Below are 21,061 nucleotides of genomic sequence, written 5' to 3'. Positions count from 1 at the left end.
GCAACAATAGCAGCAGGGGTAGTAGTAGTTCTAGTAGCAATCCCAGGGTATACCACGAAAACAAATGAGTTTATTCTATTGAGCTAGTCTTCTTGACTTTGTCTTTTTATCATCATTTCTACAAGATCAGTTATATGCTGGGAAGCCTTTGGGACAAGGCTTCCAAAAACTCTCAAAACCTACTACATTTGTTCATATTTCTTATTTTAAATTTTTTGAAGTTGAGTCAGTAAAATGAAAAGAAGCAACAAGGAAAACAGTAGACATTTCGGCATCCGCCAGGCCGTCTTCAGTGCTAAGAAAAAGGCGAAGAAAAACTAAAAAATACTAACCTTTTCAAATAAACTGAAATTTAATTTTTCTTGTTTTTTTTTCTCTTTTTTCAGTACTGGATCTGTCCTATATCTCCTTCTGTCCTTTTCGTTTCTTTTCTGTCCACTGGCTGATATTACTCTCGTTTTCTCGGTTATTATTTTTTTTTTAATTATGCTTTTTTTGTCATGCGTCATGTATAGCCAGTGTGGTCTCGGGATATATTTACGCAAAGCTTACCAAGTCTTTGACTGATGTTCTGTTAGATTTTTCAGTTGAGTCGAAAAAAACAAACAAATCTTATTTGTCAGTTTAGTTTCCTATAAGATTGCAAAAGTAATCGAATTATTCGTCCTTCTTTACGTTAGAATTACTTGTTAGGTTAGTTTGGTATGTAATACTAAACAGCGTTGTTTGTTACGTAATTGTTTACGTTTGCAAACGTTTTCTTCGAGAATTCTTATTTTTCAAGATCCCCTCAAGGTCTTCTTCAAGACACAGGGCCCTAACAGCCAATCCCAACAGTGGACCTAGCAACCACTTCCAAGGGGAGCCTGATGACCAATTTCAACGGGGTCTAGCAACCAATTCCAGCCAGGCCCTAGCAACCAATTCCTACGGGGGTCTTAGCAGTCAATTCTAAATTGGGCCCTAGCAGTCAATCCTAAGAGGGGCCCTAGCAACCAATTCCAACAGGGGCCCTAGTATGCAATTCCAACGGGACCGTAGCGACCAATTCCACAGGAGCCCTAGCAACCAATTCCAACGGGAGACCCGCTAGTCAAGTGAGGAACCTCCGGTTGTAACTGAAGATTATGTAATCTCGCGTGGCTTATTTTGCTAGAGTTCACGGCCGCTAGTCAAGAGGGGAACCCCCCGGTTGTAACTGAGGATGGCACTCATATGGATGTTGCATAATACTTTAGGATATTTTTTTTCTTCGAGTTTTTTTCTTCAAAGCATTTTTTTTCTTCGAGAAGTTTTTTCTTCGAGATTTTTATTTTTTTCCAGATTTTTGTTTTGTTTCGAGATACTTCTTTTTCTTCGTGATTTATTTTTCTCTCAAGACATTTTTTCTTCGCTATATTTTTTCCTTCAAGGTGTTTTTTTTCTTTGAAACAAGCATTATGGATCCGACAATAGAGGTACCCCTTTGAATCCAGTCGCCTGGACTTTTAAGCTAGTGAATATTTGGCAAAGTTTCTTCAAGACATTTTGATTATGTACACCTGTTTGTTACGTAATACTACATGGAGTTGCTTGTTACGTAATTGTTTTCTTATGCAAATGTTTTCTTCGACAATTCTTTTTTCGAGATGTTATCCTCTCAATGTCTCCTTCAAGACGCCCGACCCTAGCAACCAATTCAGAAGGAGACCCTAGCAACCAAATTTATGAGGGGCATAGCAACCAATTCCAACTGGGGACTAGCAACCAATTCTGGCCGGTTCTTAGCAACCAATTCCAACGGGGCGCCCTAGCAGCCAATTGCACCGGGCCCAAGCAACCAATTCCACTGATGCCCTAGCAACCAATTCCAACGGGGGTCCCGCTAGTCAATTGGAGAAAAATCGGTTGTAACTGACGATGACATAATATCGCATGTTCTGCTAGAGCTCACGGCCACTAGTGAAGTGGGGAACCCCCCATTCGTATCACAACAAGGTTCTTATCTTCAATCTTCCATTCTTTTGTAATCTCTTTTAAGGCGAAGCTGATAAAGAAATAAGTATATCTATTATCTTTGTTGATACAAAGTACTTTGCCATTTGAGGCTATCATTGTTACATCCTTCATTAGCTCGGAAATCCCAAGTTTTGGTCATGAGTGCCACAAAGTCAACTACATCCAGCTGTTTATCAAACAAGCCTTGTGTTGCTCATACATATTGGATAGCAAGTATTTGAGAATGTTTTCACGTTTTGTGAGGGAACATTTTGATCAAGCAGACTCACCAACTGCTGACTCACCAACCAACTGAAATTCACTGTCGTTAAACTAATTTTTCACTTTTGAAATCATTTCTGAACATTCGTGAACACAAGTACCGTGTTCCTTGATTTTTTCTGCATTTTCTTTTAACTTCATGCTCAGAAACAGCATTTAAAGTTACTTCACCGTCACTTCCCTAAAGTTACTTAGTTCCCAATAATGATACAAACATTATTACTTGGAATTGAAAGGCTGCCTCAGTGCCGGAGGCCTCGACGAAAATGGAACATTTGCTGGTAAACTTCTTACAACTAAAAATTATTTTTGAAGTTAAAGAAGTACATGACAAATTTGTGAAAATACGACTCATGAACTCGGATGACAAATTCTCGGTACTTCAAGCGAATAAACAATTACGTGACCAGCCCTGGAAAAAAGACCTTGATAATACGACAAAATTTAATTACAATGGAGTTTTCTTCAGTGATGATGTTAGTAAAACCTGCAGGGAGATTCGCGCTACGCTGAATCAAAAAAAGAAAGAAATGAAGGATAAAGGTTTTGTTGCATGGATCCCATCCACGGTACCACCCACATTATGCTACATAGACCAAGACAGAGTGAAACAAAAAAGAAGTGGTATAACGTCCCACCAGTCTAATAAATTGTGTTATTTTTTTGTCATTATTAGTGATTTGTTAGGATTTGTTCATAATAGTCATTATATAAATGCGCAAATATGTGTTGGTGTGCGCACATTGTTGCCAAAATGTGCGTGTTCTCTGTTGAATGAGAAAGAATGAACATACTTCCACCGAAACGCAATGGAATTCTCCGACGTATGCGGTTGTTATATGTGCTTAGCTTAGTTCTCTTTTTTGAGGGGTCTTTTCTTAAATTGTTGATTAACTGGAGTGAGGTTTTTTTGTTGATTTATGATATTGAGTTTACATAATTTACCTGATCTTGCAAGCAGAACTAAATTGTTAGAGGAAATTCCTTTTGATATACTGGAATGCATGAGGGGTGTGAAGGATGATGAAGTAGTAATTTTGGAAGATAGCCCGAAAAACAAATATTCATTTATGGATGATTCTATCCCCACATGCAGTAATTTACGTTTTTCTAGTTTTAACTGCAGAGGTTTACTTAATAGCATTGAGTTCATAAATTACATAATTAATAAAAATAAAATTGAAGCTTTAGCGGTAAACTAAACTTTCTTAAATGATAGGAATATTAATGACGTAAAGTCTTTTGATTATGATTTTGTTCATGAGAGTGGAAAACACCATCAGCATGGTGGATTAGGATTTATCATAAGAAAAGAATTAAAATCGAAAATAAGACGAGACCTAATGATTTGGAATGTAGAAATGATTTTTGAAACATGTATCCTGGAATGTGAAGTTAATAAAAAATCAACAATTATGATATCTTTATATCGCCCACCTTCCGGAAGCATAGATCAATTTTTGATGCAATTTGAAATTCTATTAAATAGAATATCACTGAATAAGCAAATATTTATTTTTGGTGATTTCAACCTAGACCTAATGAAAATTCAAGCAAAGCAAAATGATTCGAAGATAAGAGAATTTTTAGAACTAATGCTTTATCAAGGATTGCTCCCATCTTGTCTGATTCCAACTCGAATAGATGATAATGGAGCAACATTAATTGATAATATTTTTTCTAATAGTTTTTGTTTTTCAACTTTTGTCATATTAAACAATATTTCAGATCACGGTGTGATAATTTCTGAATTTAATTTGGCCAGACCTAAAAAAATAAACGTAATGAAAATACAGGTCGTATAATAAATGATGAATCAATTGCGCGTTTAATTATTAAGTTAGGAGATATAGATTGGAAGGAAGTAGTCAGTACTGAGGATGCAAACAAGGCATTGGAAAAGTTTTATAAATCATTTAATGATGTTTATAATGATATATGTCCGAAAGTTAAAAGAAAAACACCCAAGTCAATGCCACAAAAACCATGAATATCCTCGAGACTGTTAAGATGTATTAATGAAAAAAACAGACTATACAAAATTAAATGCAACTATCCGTCTGATGAAAACATCCAGAAATTCAAATTGTACAAAAATACTCTGACTAGAACTTTGAGAGAAAGTGAAAGAAATTATTAAGAGAAGGAAATATCTTCAACTGCGTCCCAGCAGAAAATGTGGGAAATCTTGCGTGATAAATTAAAAAAAATAAACCAAGAGCAATACCGACTTTTCTTAATAATGGAAATGACGCTAATGAATCAACTGAAAATAAGGATATCGCAGAAATATTTGCTAAGCATTTCAATAAAATTGGTGAAGAATTGGTTAGAGATCTTTTGGATGAGTCATCAGATTATACACGATCTTTGCCCCAAAACGAAGATAAATCATTGTATATGCTACCAGTATCGTTTGATGAATACCAAAAAGCCATTAGTGATTTAAAGAGAGGAAATTCGGCTTCAATAGATGATATATCGACAAATCTTTTAAAGAAAATATCAGGAGTAATATATGAACCTCTTGCACATGTTATAAATACGAGCATAAAAAATGGTGTCTTCCCTGATCTTCTGAAAAAGGCTAAAATAATCCCTATATTTAAAAAAGGTGAGGCTCAAGATCCCAATAATTACCGTCCTATTGCACTCCTTTCCCCACTGGCTAAAGTTTTTGAAAAATTTATGAAGTATAGACTTACATCATTTCTGGAAAAGATAAATTTTTTTTCGAAGTTCCAGTTTGGTTTTTAAAAGATAGGTCGACAGAAGATGCCGTCGCCGCAACTCATATTTTCATTAATGATGCTTTAGATGATGATTGTTTAGCAGCTACATTGTTTTTTGATATTAAGAAAGCTTTCAACACTTTAAATCACGAAATTCTATTTAAAAAACTTGAAAATACGGGAATAAGAGGAGTACCTTTAAAATTAATCAAATCATGTTTGCACAATCGAAGATTTGTGGTAGATATTGATGGTGAATATTCGTCTGAGACATCGAAAAATAATATCGGTGTACCGCTAGGTTCAATTTTAGGACCTCTATTATTTTTAATATATATAAATGATCTCCTTAAATCTACTCCTGAATGCATTAACAATTATATTTGCGGATGATACTGCAGCAAGTTTAAAAGCACCAACATTAGATGCATTGAAAGAAAAACTGATAGAAGTTGCAAAATCCATCACAAATTGGTTCCAAATTAACAAACTTGTCCCTAATTTTGTTAAAACAGAATTTATTATTTGTGGAAGATCAAATAAAAAGTTGAAAAATATTGCTCTGAATAAAATTACCATTTATACTATTCATGAAATCAAAAGAGTATACACAGCAAAATATTTAGCTATCGTTTTTGACCCTACCATGAATTTTAAAACACATATTTCGTTGTTGAGACTAAAATTATCAAGAAATATAGGTTTGCTCCACCGACTAAAATTTTTATTCTCATATAAGGTTCTAAGAATCCTATATTTTTGCCTAATTGATGTACACATCCAATATTGTTCAGCTATATTTTTGCTGACTTTTAAATCACATATTAAACCACTACAAACCCTGCAAAGCAAAGCTATTCGAATTCTAGATAAGTTTTTACAACACCCGAGGAGTACAGATATCCACTGAAATACGTACTTCTTACCTGTTTCTAGACATAATGACTCTTACACAGAAATCTCATCTGCTATTATCTAGCTGGTTTTTTAAGATTTAACATGTAAATAATTTCGTTTTTGACCAGAATTTACTGTCCAAACATCAAAATTCACTGATAACTAGATGTATTAACCCGTACAAACTACCTCTGGTGAAAAATGAAAGATCCCGTTTCAACCTCCGGTATATGATCCTATCAATAGCCAACAAATATTCGTTAAATAAATTTGTTGAGTTACCAAACGCATCTTTCAAGAGACGATTAAAAAGTTATATAATGGAATCTGCTTGCAAGAACTGTTGGTAAAAATTTTTTATTTTATATTTTATTTTGGCCTCACTCCACTTACTCCACCTGAAATACTCTCATTAAAGATACTGTTTTTTTTTATTGATGAAATAGTGGTTCATTTTTTGTTTGTTCTGTATTAATGAGGATTGTTAAATTTTGTTTATATGTCTTGCCCAGTAGTCGAGCTTGTCTCTCCATTTGGGCAAGTTGAAGATTTTGATGAATATACAATTTTGAATAAATGAATCTGAATCTGAATAGATACATTAGACTCAACAGATTATCAAGTTTCTTGCCCCTTTCTCCCTCCTCTCATTACTCCCTGGCTTATTTCTTGTACTATTTACGAGCGACGATTTCCCAGCTGCTGAATTCTCTTTCTTGGATAGTGCATCTATGAAAGCGTCTGTGCTCTTTGATAGCACCATATTGTCTTCCTGGAGATGGTTCTCATATTTTATACTTTGCAAGATAAAACTTCATAACAATACAAAGTGTGACTTAGGTTTTTTCCATTCCTTTTTTTCGAAATGTTTGTTTCTAGTTTAGGGAGTCTTTTGCCAGGGTTAGACTAATCCTAATTAAGCATCAAGTTTTTATAATTGACTTTTACAGTCTAGCTGGATAATTAAAAACCAATCCGTCACATCCAAAAACAGAGAACAACTCAACTTTTCGAAAAGGGCCATGTTAGGTTCTTTCAGTTTTGGTTCTTAGGTTCTTTCAATTTCGGTAATTTTCTCAAATACAGTAGCTAAAACACGTCCACAGAAAACCCGAATACAAACCATACAGTAACATATTACAAAGATAAAAACTGGTCAGTGACCGGTACAAACTATTTACTGACATACCGCTCAGTGTCAGTATCAAAATTCTCTGTTTTCGCTAAAGTATCGGCAAATCAATACGATGCCTGAAACAGCGATTGTTTCGTATCTATGAAGGGAGAAAAACATAAACTCAAACTTCATTTGTTTCTTTTATTCATAAGGGAATATGTGTCTAATCTTATGCAGAGTTTGATACATAATCCCATATAACATAGTTTAAAGCAGAATATAATGGCGAAAACAACGTATATGCAACAGGTTTCTTATGCATTTCTTCCCACAGCATTTTAGCTAGTTTTGACCAATGGGGTTAGGAAAATCTCTCACCAATTGCGATTTAGTGTAAGCCTTTTAAAGAATCTACTTCTTTCTTTCGACAGCTTTATTAACTGACTGCGATCAGGTCCCTTTTGGATCAAAGGTTGGGGCAGCAGCCTGATAAACTTGGCACCATTGGCATTCAAATGTATCGATAGTCGGAGATGCCGATTGCTAATACCGATGCTAAGAAAAATTTGTACTCAAATGCCATAGCACCATAGGTGACATTACCTACTAGGAATGCAAATGTGAAATAGATGGAAGAAAACCAAGAAGAAATCTTCGTTGAGGTACTACCTTTACCCTTGGCCCCCAAGAACTAAAATGTAAAGTCATAAGACTTATCAAATTACTCTTTTATGATATATCCACAGTTTTTATAACCCAGAAAAAATGCAGGAAAATATCTACCTAAGGCCCCACCCCCTTAGTTTATGGAAAAAAACGTGCTATAGCTGAAAAATTATTTAATTAATAAAATTTCCCATGATAACACAGAATAGCTTAGCTCCACCAGATAGGAGATACCGTAGTTCCTGGACGGTAGCCTCAAAATTTAATGGGTAAAATGACCTTTCCAGTATGATGAAACAAACTCAGAAAAAGGAAGATCTGGACAATAAGAAAAACTTTTTACCTTAGGCCTAGTTCCACTGAAGCAATTGGTGGGTCATAGAGCGTTAATGAAGCCTCTTTACTCGTCCTGAAGTTGTCCTGCTGCAGTGACAGCTTCCCATTCAATTACTAACGAGGTCTCAGCTTTCTGTAGATCACGGTCTAAAGTTCTCCACAAGGAGTTCTTTGGACGACCACGTCTTATTATGCGACTTGTTTTCAAATCGTGGTATGCCGAAGGAAAGCAGTCTTTTTTCATGTGAATTGCACATATCCACCTCTTACTGCCTTAAACAATAGTAATATGGGACCACAATTTGGGCTGGGTCGTTCTACTTCGGATTTTAGTAACAACTCTATTTTACCAGCTTATATTTAAAAATCCTCAGACACCTTTTTTTAAATACAAGAATGCTATTATCGAGCTACTGGTTCATTTTTCTGCAATCACTAGCGTAGAAGAGTATAAAGAAGACATTGCTACTGAACAGACGTAGCTTCAGTTGTAGAGAACATTTTCTGCTCCTCCAAATGGCCTTTAGTCTGTACAAAGATGTGGTTGATCGACCAATTCTGCGCTTCACCTTGGCCATTATTTCACCATCAGAATCAATCCAGCTCCCGAAGGTATTTGAACTCTTCGATATTTCTTAGGTAATCGTGCATGCAACGCAAAACAAGCAGTGGGATTTTAATGGACACACTATTTGATTTGACAATATTTACGGTTCGCTTGACATTTTCTGCATATTCTATAATTGCGTCCAGTAGTTGCTGTGACTTCTGCTTGGAATCTTATAACAATAATACTTCACCTACGAAATAAAGATCATAGAGTAGATTAATGCTAATTGCTCATTTTTACGCCTTATCCAGAGTTCCCGTATCAGTATAGTCCCTTTAAACAACATAAAGAAATGGCGAAAGCACACATCCCTGACCGATTCCAGACATGTTCTTGAAATATCTAGTTGCACCCTTTTCGGTATCAACACAACACTCAGTCTCCCCACATAAAGATATAATCATGGTCACTAATATCCCTGGCATCCATAATACTTGATGAATCTCCACAAGCGCTCTCAGTCAAGTGAGTCAAATGCCTTTTGAAGTTAACAGACAGTAAATACAGATTGCTTTTCCACTCCTTCGATTCCTCAAAAAGCATTGTCAGTACAAATATTGGCTTTAAACCGCTGCTACACTTCTCGCATATGTATATCTGCGAACTCCAAGGATGAAGAACCCTAGACTTTACTCTTACGATTAAGAATTTTTTAATAGCAAATAATAAACTTCAACAAAGAGAACAATTTTAACTTGACCTTAAAGAAGGTCGAAAAAATGTTTTATATGTTCTTTAGTTGTAAGGGTGAATATCCTATCATCAAACTATACGGGAAAACATCAGCATAGAGATTTAAATAGCGAGGAAGCCTTTCGATCATATATATCAACATCAAGAAGAACAATAGGAAATTCTTTTCACAAGACAGTGGAACTCTATTTTTGGATGAACATTTCGACTCTATGTCCAAGGACTGTCCTCAACACAACATAAATATATAAAAGAAAGGAGATTTGCAATAGCATACAATCATTGAAACTAAAATAAGAAAAAATTGAAACAGACCCAGCGTCCTTATTTCAGCGAAGTTCAACCAGGATTCTCGAAAATCACAACAATGTTGAACAATGTTCAACTGGAAAAATCACAAACGGAATTTGGCTTTGTAGTTGTAATTAGTCCGAAAACGTGACTTTATCCAAAAGGGTTGCCATAATGTAATTCGGGCATAAATCAAAATACATTTGTGATTGCAGTGTTTAGTTTAATTATCTGAAAGATATCAGATATAACACATAGATGTATTAGTGTCAATGCGCTTCTCATTATGACGGAAGTAATTTGAAAAAAAAAAACGGTGGACTAAAAATTAAAAAAAACACTAAATTGGAAGAAGTCCAAGCTTTATTGTTACAAAAAAGGCTGATTTTACATAAAAAAAACCTCGACCAAAGTGTTTAACTTCACTCAACTGTCAACTTGAATCCTTAAAATATTTCTCATTCTTTCAGTAACTTTGAACATCGGACCATGACCTGGTATTATATAATCAGCCAATTCTGCCAGTTGTAATCGACTCCTCTCTTGCCTTTGGGGATCAGTGGACCCAGCTGAACGCCATATTGTTTGATCTTCTATATCTTCTTCTCGTTCAAAAATGTCACCTAAGTGAAAGTTAACTATTAAAATTACCCTGAATATCCTGGACCCGGATAATTTATGGCCTGTTTGAGATAGTACTAAGCTATAAGAAACATCAATAAACAAAGACAACCACAGGGGATGGCATCTTCCCTCTCTCCCTTAAATAAAGACTCGTCCATTTTTTCCTAATAAACTTAAAACGGATTCTTGCTAAAATTGGTATTTTCTTCATAAACAACGTTGTCCAAACTTTTTGCTGTCGTATTTCCTTGCATAAAATTCTGCAGGTGAACACGAGAATGATTAATATATGAAAAATATGCAGATACATTGAACAAACAACTAAAGCAAAAACACCATCAAATACCGTACCGTATTTTTTTTAACTAGCAGACCTCTGAACCTTGGCTGTAGTAAAGAGAATATTTCTTAAATAAATTTATTATTTATCACTTGTTATCGGCCAATCGTTACTCATTTACTTATAGTAAGGTTCCATGGCTGAACATACAGGCATAATTTTAACAGCGTTTACAGATGACCTTCTTTACCTAATCTTTAAGGAACTTAATTCATTGAAATGTAGTTTTTTATTTACAGCCAAAACAGACATTCAAATAAACTGCCTATACCCACCCCAAGGAAGGTACAAACAGTACTTGCAACAGGGCCGGTACACAAAAATACTTTCTAAATAGGGATCAACTAAACACAGAGAAAAAAAAATATGAAAAAAGATTACCAATATCTCAATAATTCATTATAAAAATCATTAAAAAAAACTTGAGCCTCGACCTACCTGATATTTTTTCAACTAGCTTTTAAACAGGACGAGGTTCTCAGCCACACAAATACTAAGAGTTCCACACACTAGGCCCTAAAAATCTAACATGGAAGCCGGCCTAGGTTGTACTTCCATATCACGCCAATAATCACGCGAAACCTCCGGATTTAAATAATTCCAACAATGATAGGCAAAACTTCCAACCTCGTCTTTCCATAGCTGACCTATATTAAGCACTTCGAACGTGATGAAACAAGTTGCAACATTTTGCACAAATTTGGCACAGCCATCAATAAGACCCATAGCCCTATCTTAAAGAACCTGAATACATTTAAAAATCATATAAAAATTATTTCCCCACAACAAGCAGATGCACGAAACATATAGGTGAATCAAAGCCTGGTATAAAAGCAATAAGACTCACAAAGCGAAAATTTCTAAAACGTCAAATTGCTCCAAGGTCATGAGCCACCTTTGTTGCAACAGAATTACTGTGACGTTTACACAAAAAATTACAAGCAATATAAAAGCCTATATAACGAATTTTCCGATCTTGAACTATAGGCTTATTACAAAACTAAGTTCTACCATCAATGTCACTGAGCCTCGCTACTCTCGAATGTAAAATAAAATTAGTTTTTTAATGTTAACTGATAACAAATGCAAACTAATCAAAACGTAGAAACTTTTAAAACTTCCATTTACTTTGAACATGAGACCATCCAAACAACGACAAGAAAATATAACTGCAGAGTTAACAGCAAATGAGGTTAAACAACAATCCGGAATATAAAACCTTATAGTGTCAAAAAAAGCAGATAAAGAGGCGGAACAAGGACTAATCCCTGCGGAACACCATAAGAGACTTCATAGGAGAGAAAACACTTGATTAATCATCACTTTAATAGACGTTTCACACAAATTATTTTCAATTCGCTTCAAACTCACACCTTTAATACCTAAGCTCAATCTATCAGCTATGGCATTTTGAAGCCAGATAAATTGATACTCTTTGCTTTTAATTGCTTGAAATTCTCGGATCAATGCTCTTAATTTATTCTTCACTATGTGCTTTTCACGTTATTTTGACGCAAGCTATTTCTAGGAACGTTCACACCCACTCTCACCAAATTTGTGAAAGCATTTTGAAAGAACATATCTAATGACAAAAACTCCCATTTGCAGCTGACTCACAAATAACTATAATTTCGGTTAATCTTAATAGTAAGAATATGTTGCGAAAAGCTATTTAAGGGCTCATTTGAAAGGAAATCGGTATATCTACGTACTTAAATAAGTGATGAAACATAAAACTAAACAAAAAAAATGTGGTGAAAACTGCATCTTCGTACACAAGATTATGTCATATCATGTAATTTACCTTTTTCCTGTGTGCGATATACAGTGTAGTCATAAGAAAACAAGTTTACAGTAATAGCATCAAGATAGTAAAGAATGATTAACTGCCTTTAGTAACCAAAAATTTAAAAAGAAGTTTTGGAAAAAAAGCAATTTAAGTGAAGTCAAGTGAAAAATTGCCATTTCAAGCTGTTTCAGAAATGAAAACTATGGTCTCGATTGACCGTAATGGTAAAAGTTAATTGAGGAAACAAATTTATTTTAGCTTCAAAAAATACTTGCAAGTAATGATACTTGACACTTGAAATCATGATACGTGATATTTGAATTGAAAGGTACTTGATACTTGAGAGTAATGAGCAATGCCAATTTCAATTAAAGAGAGATTAGCTCCAATTGATCTCCATTATGAAAGCAACACATTAGCTATCTAGCAAGATTCATTGATTCTTGGCTAAATCTATGTGAAGTGAGGAAGCTGATACTCTTTAAAAACCTATTTTATAATATTTGCTTTAGAGTTTATTTTATCGGTGAGAATTCTTAAGCATTTTGTTTTCTTTTTATCAATATTGTATTTGATAGACGATGGCTTCTGAACATATACCTGAAATATCCGCTTAGATTATATTCACCGTCATCACAAAATTCTTCGTTATTTTGTTTGATGGAGAGACAGTATGGCCTTCGTCAGCATTTATATCAAACCAGCTAAACAGAGAGCTTGGTTTTGATGATCAGCAAAAACAAACTCTTGAAATAAAGAAGCTCCATAATAATGGTTACCCTTTATCTAACTGGAAGAAATCTGGAAACCTCCCTCTGAAAATGCTTACAGTGTCATATTTAATATGTTGATCAATTTCTTAACAGCAAGGTACCATGCCCCTTTTGCCATCAAATGAGTGGGACTAACTTCTTCAAATGGGATGTTTGACAATACAGAGAGGATACAAAGCAAAGGGAGATTATTCTTAAAGGATATGAGTGATCTTACATTCAGTCATGGAGCCTTCAGAATAAGGTTTTTAGCGTGTAAGGATGGGAAAATAATATTTTACATTCCAGTCCCATTTAACGACAGCATTATTTTCGTTATGGGAAAATTTGAAAATTTCCCGCTGCAGGCCATTCCCCTTTCGTAAATCTCCCCCTTGTAAGTAATTCCTCTTGATTTGGGGATAGATTCTGAAAACCAGGAAACAAAATAATGCACTAATTAGACAAACATAAACATGGATTTTTTCATATGTCATTCAATTCGATCATGGAAATTCTTAGCATCGTTTTTAACATGTTTTAACATATTATTTAAACATGGAAGGATGTAATTAATGCTTTTTTCTGTCTCTTCGGGAGTGCAAGAATTCTCTTTTAACTTTGTTGTTGTCATTTTAATGTAAATGAATACACGGGATAAAATGTATAACATGACTCAGTGGATCCTAGTAACTCATTACCAATAGATTACTAGAAATAGAGCCTTTTTCGCAATCATTTTGGGCCAAGCGAAAGCAGGTCATTATCAAGTGGGGGGGGGATAAGAAAAGAAATAGGGATATTTATGGGAGAGATTTGGGGCAAAACTCATAATAGATTGGGGTTGGGAAGGAACATGCACAGCTGTGCTGGCCTTAGTTGACCTGCAGTTTTAGTGAATGACCAGCAGTATTCGTGGATCCTATAAACTTCACTGTAGTGAGGTACCATGACTCAGTGGATCCTCGTAAATCATTACCAAAAGATTGATTGAAATATAGCCTTTTTTACAATCATTTTGGGCCAAGCAAAAGCAAGTCATTATCAAGTGGGGGGAAATAAGAAAAGAAATAGGTGGGGCAAAACTCTAAATAGATTGGGGTTGGGAAGCAATATGTACAGCTGTGCTGCCCTTAGTTGGCCTGCAGTTTTAGTGAATGACCAGCAGTATTCGTGGATCCTATAAACCTCACTGTAGTGAGGTACCATGACTCAGTGGATCCTCGTAAATTATTGCCAAAAGATTGATTGAAATATAGCCTTTTTTACAATCATTTTGGGCCAAGCAAAAGCAAGTCATTATCAAGTGGGGGGACATAAGAAAAGAAATAGGTGGGGCAAAACTCTAAATAGATTGGGGTTGGGAAGCAATATGTACAGCTGTGCTGCCCTTAGTTGGCCTGCAGTTTTAGTGAATCACCAGCAGTCTCAGTAGATCTTAGTAACTTCACTGTAGTGAAGTACCATGACTCAGTGGATCCTAGTAAACCATTACCGATAGATTGCTCGAAATAGAGCCTTTTTTGCAATCATTTTGGGTCAAGCAAAAGCAGGTCATTATCAGGTCGGGGGCATAAAAAAAGAAATAGGGACTTTTATGTGAGGGGGTTTGGAGCAAAACTCTTAATAGATTGGGGCTGAGAATGAATGTGCATAGCTGCGTTGGCCTGCTGTTGAAGTGAATCACCAGTAGCAGGAAAATGTTGCTTAGTATATTTTCTTTACTTTGATTTGAGCAGCAAGAGTCATTACGAAGACAAATCGGTTAACTGAAGCTTTTTATTTACATTTAGTGTCTAAGCATCTGCTTAAAGCATTTTAGGCATTATTACTAATATGCAGTCTTAAAACCATTTTCAGCTAATCAAATATGAAGTATTCAAACTTGAGGGGGAGGAGGAGTCGTAAATAATGATTGAAGAAACCGAAACTTTATAGGACGGTGTAAAGTAATTCTTTGAATATAAAAAAAGGTAAAGGTAAAGGATGCGGCATTTAGACTTTACAGTCCGTACCGGCGGTGCTGATCTCCGTTTCTTGGCCCTTCAGCCAGGAAGTGCAATGGGGGGGTTGGGGGCCAGCCAACCTGTGCTTTCGCACACCCTTCCTGTTTACCTTCCCCAGATTTCTCCAGGTACCCATTTAGAGCTGGGTCGACTCTGGCTAAGCTTACAGGATCACGTCACTGACCCCCGTCCCAAACTGAAGAATTGGGTACACCGGGATTCGAACCCACGTCCTCTCAGACACAGGATCCCGAATCCAGCACACCAACCCACTCGGCCAGGGCGGTATATAAGCCTGTCAGCAAGAGGCATTTGCCAACTAAGCAAAAGGATCCACTTTTTGTGCCGTGTTCTGAATACACCGCGATGGAATAGTAACTAATGCAGACGTTTACCTGCAACTACCACTGTTCCAAAACTATTAGTCTTCACAACAAGTGAAACATCATCTGCCGTATGACCAGGGGAGGGAAGAACGTACAGCCGCTGACCATCTATCTCATAGGGTTTGCCTGAAAACATATTAGCATTTATTTGGATTTATAGTGATGGAAAATTATTAGAAGAATTGTGAGCTTCTAGATGAAAATAATATCCCTAGTTGGCTTCTATTTGGAAAAATAATGCCCAAAACTCTGACACAGCTAGAGAGTTTTTGTTTTACGGGGGGAGTCTGATATTTAAAAGAGTTGAAGTTTTGGTTCCAGTCTCTTTCATGTAAACAAATTCTCTTCTTCTTATGCATGTCAACTACCCCCCCCCCCCGCAGAAAAATTCCCCGTCTTAACCTTCACTGATAATTTTTCAACATTTCAATCTGGCATACTCTGATCGGGCCATTGTAGTTGTGTCCCTGTGTCCCACCTGTGAATATAGATAGATTTATATATGTGTTTCAAACTACGTAAAAATTGCGAATATACAACATTCTTGGCTTTCCCACTACTGGGAGCTTTCCGTTTCCAATTGCCAGCAATTGATCTGAAAATGTTTGACCAGAGTCATCGTTTTGCAATCGGACACGCATATTTGTAGTTAATTTTAATATTTTTACGTGTGCCCATAAATTAGAATTTTTCAGGCAAGCATTCATTTCGTCTGCAGGAGTTAAACTACGTAAAAATTGCGAATATACAACATTCTTGGCTTTCCCATTGTCTGTGCATATACAAAGCCGTATGTACTAATAATGACGTCATATGCAAACGCTCTTTTTACAAACAAACAAACATGCATACACACAACTCGTTTTTATATAGATAGATAGATAGATAGATACAATACAAATTAACTGCGTAAAACTTGCGAATATACAACATTCTTCGCTGTCCAATTGTCGCTGCATATAAATAGATTGTCAGGTTTACCGAATCTTGAACATGCAACATAAAATTGTCCATGGGAAAAACAATCAGTATTAAGATCTATACCACATTTTTCTAATGATTGACCTTGAGCTTTGTTAATGGTGATTGCAAATGCTAATCGAATTGGGAATTGCAATCTTTTAAATTGAAAAGGCAGATCCGTTGGAATCATGGGAATGCGAGGAATAAGAACAGCCTCACCCTCAAAAGGCCCTGTCAAGATTGTGGCCTCTATTAGGTTTTCCATTTTTTTTTTTTACGGCAAGTCGCGTGCCATTGCAAGGCTTTGGTGGGTTGATATTTCTTAAAAGTATTATTGGTACGCCTATTTTTAGTTGTAGCACGTGTGGTGGAAACCCTGAAAGATCTATGGAATTTAAAAATTAAGATGGATAATTAACCGTTTCATTTGGTTCCAAAACTGTGTCGACTGACTTGTAAAGGACTGCCTGGTCTCGAATCTTGGTCAAAACAATATTGTTGATTTCGTGGACGTCTATATTTTTGGGTGCGAGAATCGCTCTTTCACTTAGCCATTTATTATTTTTTAATTTTTTAGAATATTCGGAAATACTTTTTCAATCAATTCATTTTTGGACGTCACTAAATTACAGAAATCAGCAGGTAGTTGTATACGTCCTGAAATTGAGTCTACTGGGAGCTTTCCGTTTCCAATTGCCAGCAATTGATCTGAAAATGTTTGACCAGAGTCATCGTTTTGCAATCGGACACGCATATTTGTAGTTAATTTTAATATTTTTACGTGTGCCCATAAATTAGAATTTTTCAGGCAAGCATTCATTTCGTCAGCAGGAGTTAGTCTAGGTTTTATAGGTAATGTTTGCCTGAAATCTCCCGCAAGCAATATTAATGTGCTGCCAAAGGGTTTCGACTTCCCTCTCAAATCTTTCAAGCATTGATCCAGAGCCTCGAGCGATTTTTTGTGTGCCATTGTGCACTCATCCCAAATAATAAGTTTGCATTGCTGCAATACTTTACCCATCCCAGATGATTTGGAAATATTGCACGTGGGAGTTTCTGTAGAATGTAAATTCAGAGGCAATTTCAAAGCGGAATGAGCAGTTCTTCCACCAGGCAGCAATGTTGCGGCTATTCCGGACGACGCAATTGCCAACGCTATATCATTTTTTGATCGAATTGATGCCAGAATCAGTTTTATCACAAACGTTTTACCAGTACCTCCTGGCGCATCCAAAAAGAAAATTTCTCCAACGTTGTTATCGACACAATGCATTATCGTATCATAAATGTCTTTTTGTTCCGACGTTAACTTGGAAATGTTATTTTGTATATACGACAATAGATCACTCGTACCGTAACTTTGTTCACGATCCAATTCTACACACGTCGAAACAGCAGCGATACGGTTAGGTGAAGGCATTCCCAAATCCTGAAGAGGTTTGTTTGCCATACGTACGCACAAATCTTCTATAATAACTAAAATGTAGTTATAAATTTCTGTATAAAATCAAAAGTCATATCTGACGTCTCTAACTCTTTGACTTGGGGTTGACGTTTCGCACGCGTCATTGATGCAGTTATCCCAGTGTTGGTCATTCTCCAATAAATTCAGAGCTTGGCATGCACTACGGTAAGTGGCATGTATAGTACCGTTTACAGTTCTCAAATACTCAAAGGATGTCGGACCGGGTACATTCACCAAAAGCAGGCGTAGAAAGAAGCATTCATGTTGATTGGGGTGAACGGTGTAGAGTCTTCCTATCGTGGTATCTTTGAAGATGGTAGGTTGGCCGTCGACTGACTTACCCTGTTTTCGACGTTCAAATACTTTATTTTTAGTATTCCACGTGTAATTCGAAGGCACTTCAGTATACAGCAGTTTTTTTGCAAAAGAATCATTTTTGCAAAGCGAAAAAAAGCTGTTAATTTTGTATCCGGTGGATTCAGGGCTCTTTGTTGCACGTTGGTTTCCGAGAAATAAACACGTTGACCATTCTGTAAATGTACCGCTAAGTGAACAACAGCTGGGCTAGTTTTTTCAGTTTTTTTTTTAGTTTTTTATTGGTTTTTACCTTTATAGTTTTTTTAGTTTTTTAGCTTTTTTATTTTTTTTATTAGTTTTTAGTTTTTTTTGTAGTTTTTGCCTTTTTTTAGTTTTTTCAGTTTTGACGTCACCTGATCCAGTTTTTTCAGGTGACGTCACCTGACACATCCATCCACACATCCATCCACACATCCACAGACAGACAACTTATTTTTATATATATAGATAGATTTCAGCGGAAATCACATCATCAATTTCGTTCGAAGTAATTTTTTTATGTAGCCAGATTAGTATATGTGCGGATGATTAGTACTCAGTGGAATGGTTTTTGCCATTCCACTGAGTACATCCAGCATCGCACTGACCCAAACACTTCAAGTTTTACTATGTAGTTTATCAGTGATTTCAACTTTTGCCGGAAGACACGGGCCGTAATGTCATGCCTATGAACCGCCGATTGTCCTTGAAGTAAAAGCTGCAGTATCTCGTCCCAAGATTGATTACATGTAAATGTAATAAATAAATCTGGACGACCATAGAGACGAACAAACGCAATAGCATCTTGAGCATATTCTTGCATATGACGGGGACTGCCAGCATATGACGAAGGTAAAATTGTTAATCTTCCAACGTTTGTGGTATTACCGTCATTTATAACTGCATCTCGCAAATGAATGTATTGTTCAGAGCGAAGCTTGGTCTGATTCAGGCGGATATATAGCAAACGTTCTGATTCAATTTTAGCATACATATCAACGACAAATTGGTGAAACAATTCACGGCATTTTAAAATGTAATTTTCTTCATCCTGCCGAATCATTAGTCTATAGGAATAATAATGCATTGCACTGCATTTCTTATTCATTTCTTTGTTAGTGGCCGGATTCATCAATTTAATATTAAAGTGATAGCCGTCGGCTCCATCCCGAAAAATGATAGGATATTGTAGGGCATCGTAGCATCGATGAGTTTCAGCAATTCTTAACAACTGAGCGTTTCGCTTATGAAGAATAATATCTCGAGGTAAAAACTGATCACCGACCATAACGATTGCCACTTCGTCGATAGTTGGAGCATTGTATCTACGCACATGTTGGCCAGGAGGCGTTTTGTCAGCGGAAATAACAATTTTATGCGTGTCAGTAGGCATCAAATCGATGGCTGTTTTGAACAGACGCACTAAATTATGATTTTCGTGGAAAAGATGTTGCAATTGGGAAACGATTGTCCTTTCAACGTTGGGAGAAATTTCGTAACGTGCATTCAATTCAGAATTTCTATCACTGATGAAGTACAATTGTAAAAATTTATGATTCTCGCCTGAGAATGGTAGAAGGGACCCTGCTCTATGATAAATTTGCCCTTTTACTTTGAAAGTAGACATAAATTGATCTGGATTTTCGATTTGGGCTCCAAACGACGTCATTTGGAAACATGAGTTGTATTTTCTGATTTGTGACAAAAAACGCTTAGATTCTGACGTAGTTCCAGTAAGGAAAGTCTTCAATGGCTCTGGTGGTGCAGCCAACAGAGGAAGTTTAACTTTTCCTGAGGCGCAACACATTCCCATTGTTTCACCATTGAATTTCAAGGCCTTGCAATAGGGACAAATTTTAGACATTGTCCCGATTTGAACACATCTACTCAAGCTATAATCATCGACTGGGCTGTACCTGAATGCCAGGCGATAACTTTCAGGTTGCTCTGATTCCTCGGCACGCTTTCTTTTCTTACTTTCTCTATCAGCAGCAAGCCTGATTTCTTGCTGTTCTTGTGATTCCTCGGCACGCTTTCTTTTCTTACTTTCTCTATCAGCAGCAAGCCTGATTTCTTGATGTTTTTGTGATTCCTCGGCACGCCTTCTTTTTTCACTTTCTCTTTTAGCAGCAAGTCTGCTTTCGCGTTACTCTGGTAGTTCCTCGGCACGCTTTCTGTTCTCTCTTTCTCTATCAGCCTCAAGCCTGTTTCCTTGCTGTTCTTTTGATTCCTCGGCACGCTTTCTTTTCTGACTTTCTCTATCAGCAGCAAGTTTTTTGGCATAGACTCTTTGAGCATCTTCATCGGCTTTTGCCATTGTAAGTTCATCAGTCATTTTAAACTTAAACATTAATAGATTTCTACGTGAACATATATGTCTTAAATATCTTTAATGACGTCACTGTCATAGCAAAAATGACGACAACTAACTTCATGACGCCAGTCGACACAGAAACATGACGTCACCTGACAGACGGACACACAGACAGACAACTTATTTTTATATATATAGATATATATATATATACTAGCTGTTGAGGTGGTGCTTTGCACCACCCCAACACCCAGTTGGTGGGGGTGCTTCGCGCCCCCCCAAGAACCCCCACGCGCGTAAGTCGTTACGCGCCATATTAGTTACGCGCCATTGTAGTTGTGTCCCAGTGTCAAACGTCTGAATATAGATATATATATATATATATATATATATATATATATATATATATATATATATATATATATATATATATATACGTTTTTAACTACGTAAAACTTGCGAATATACAACATTCTTGGCTGCCC

At 36.2% G+C, this 21,061-nt stretch overlaps 1 protein-coding gene across 3 annotated transcripts in view; it reads right to left on the bottom strand.

Moving 5' to 3' along the window:
- Positions 1-9,946: 9,946 nt before the first annotated feature.
- Positions 9,947-21,061, bottom strand: part of LOC136037415 (uncharacterized) — a 70,665-nt gene continuing 59,550 nt past the window's right edge. For 2 of the 3 annotated variants that reach the window (XM_065720175.1, XM_065720177.1), the window contains 2 exons: positions 15,508-15,624; positions 9,947-10,224 (listed from right to left, as the gene is read on the bottom strand). In XM_065720175.1, coding sequence (XP_065576247.1) covers positions 10,028-10,224; positions 15,508-15,624 — 314 coding nt within the window. In that variant the 3' untranslated portion in view covers positions 9,947-10,027. The remainder of the gene's footprint in view (positions 10,225-15,507; positions 15,625-21,061) is intronic. The other variant, XM_065720176.1, reaches the window with a different exon arrangement.

The sequence above is a fragment of the Artemia franciscana genome, chromosome 16, assembly GCF_032884065.1.
Source record: "Artemia franciscana chromosome 16, ASM3288406v1, whole genome shotgun sequence".
NCBI lineage: Eukaryota > Metazoa > Arthropoda > Branchiopoda > Anostraca > Artemiidae > Artemia > Artemia franciscana.
Note: the sequence above shows the minus strand (reverse complement) of the source record. Positions and strands in the feature narration are given on the sequence as shown.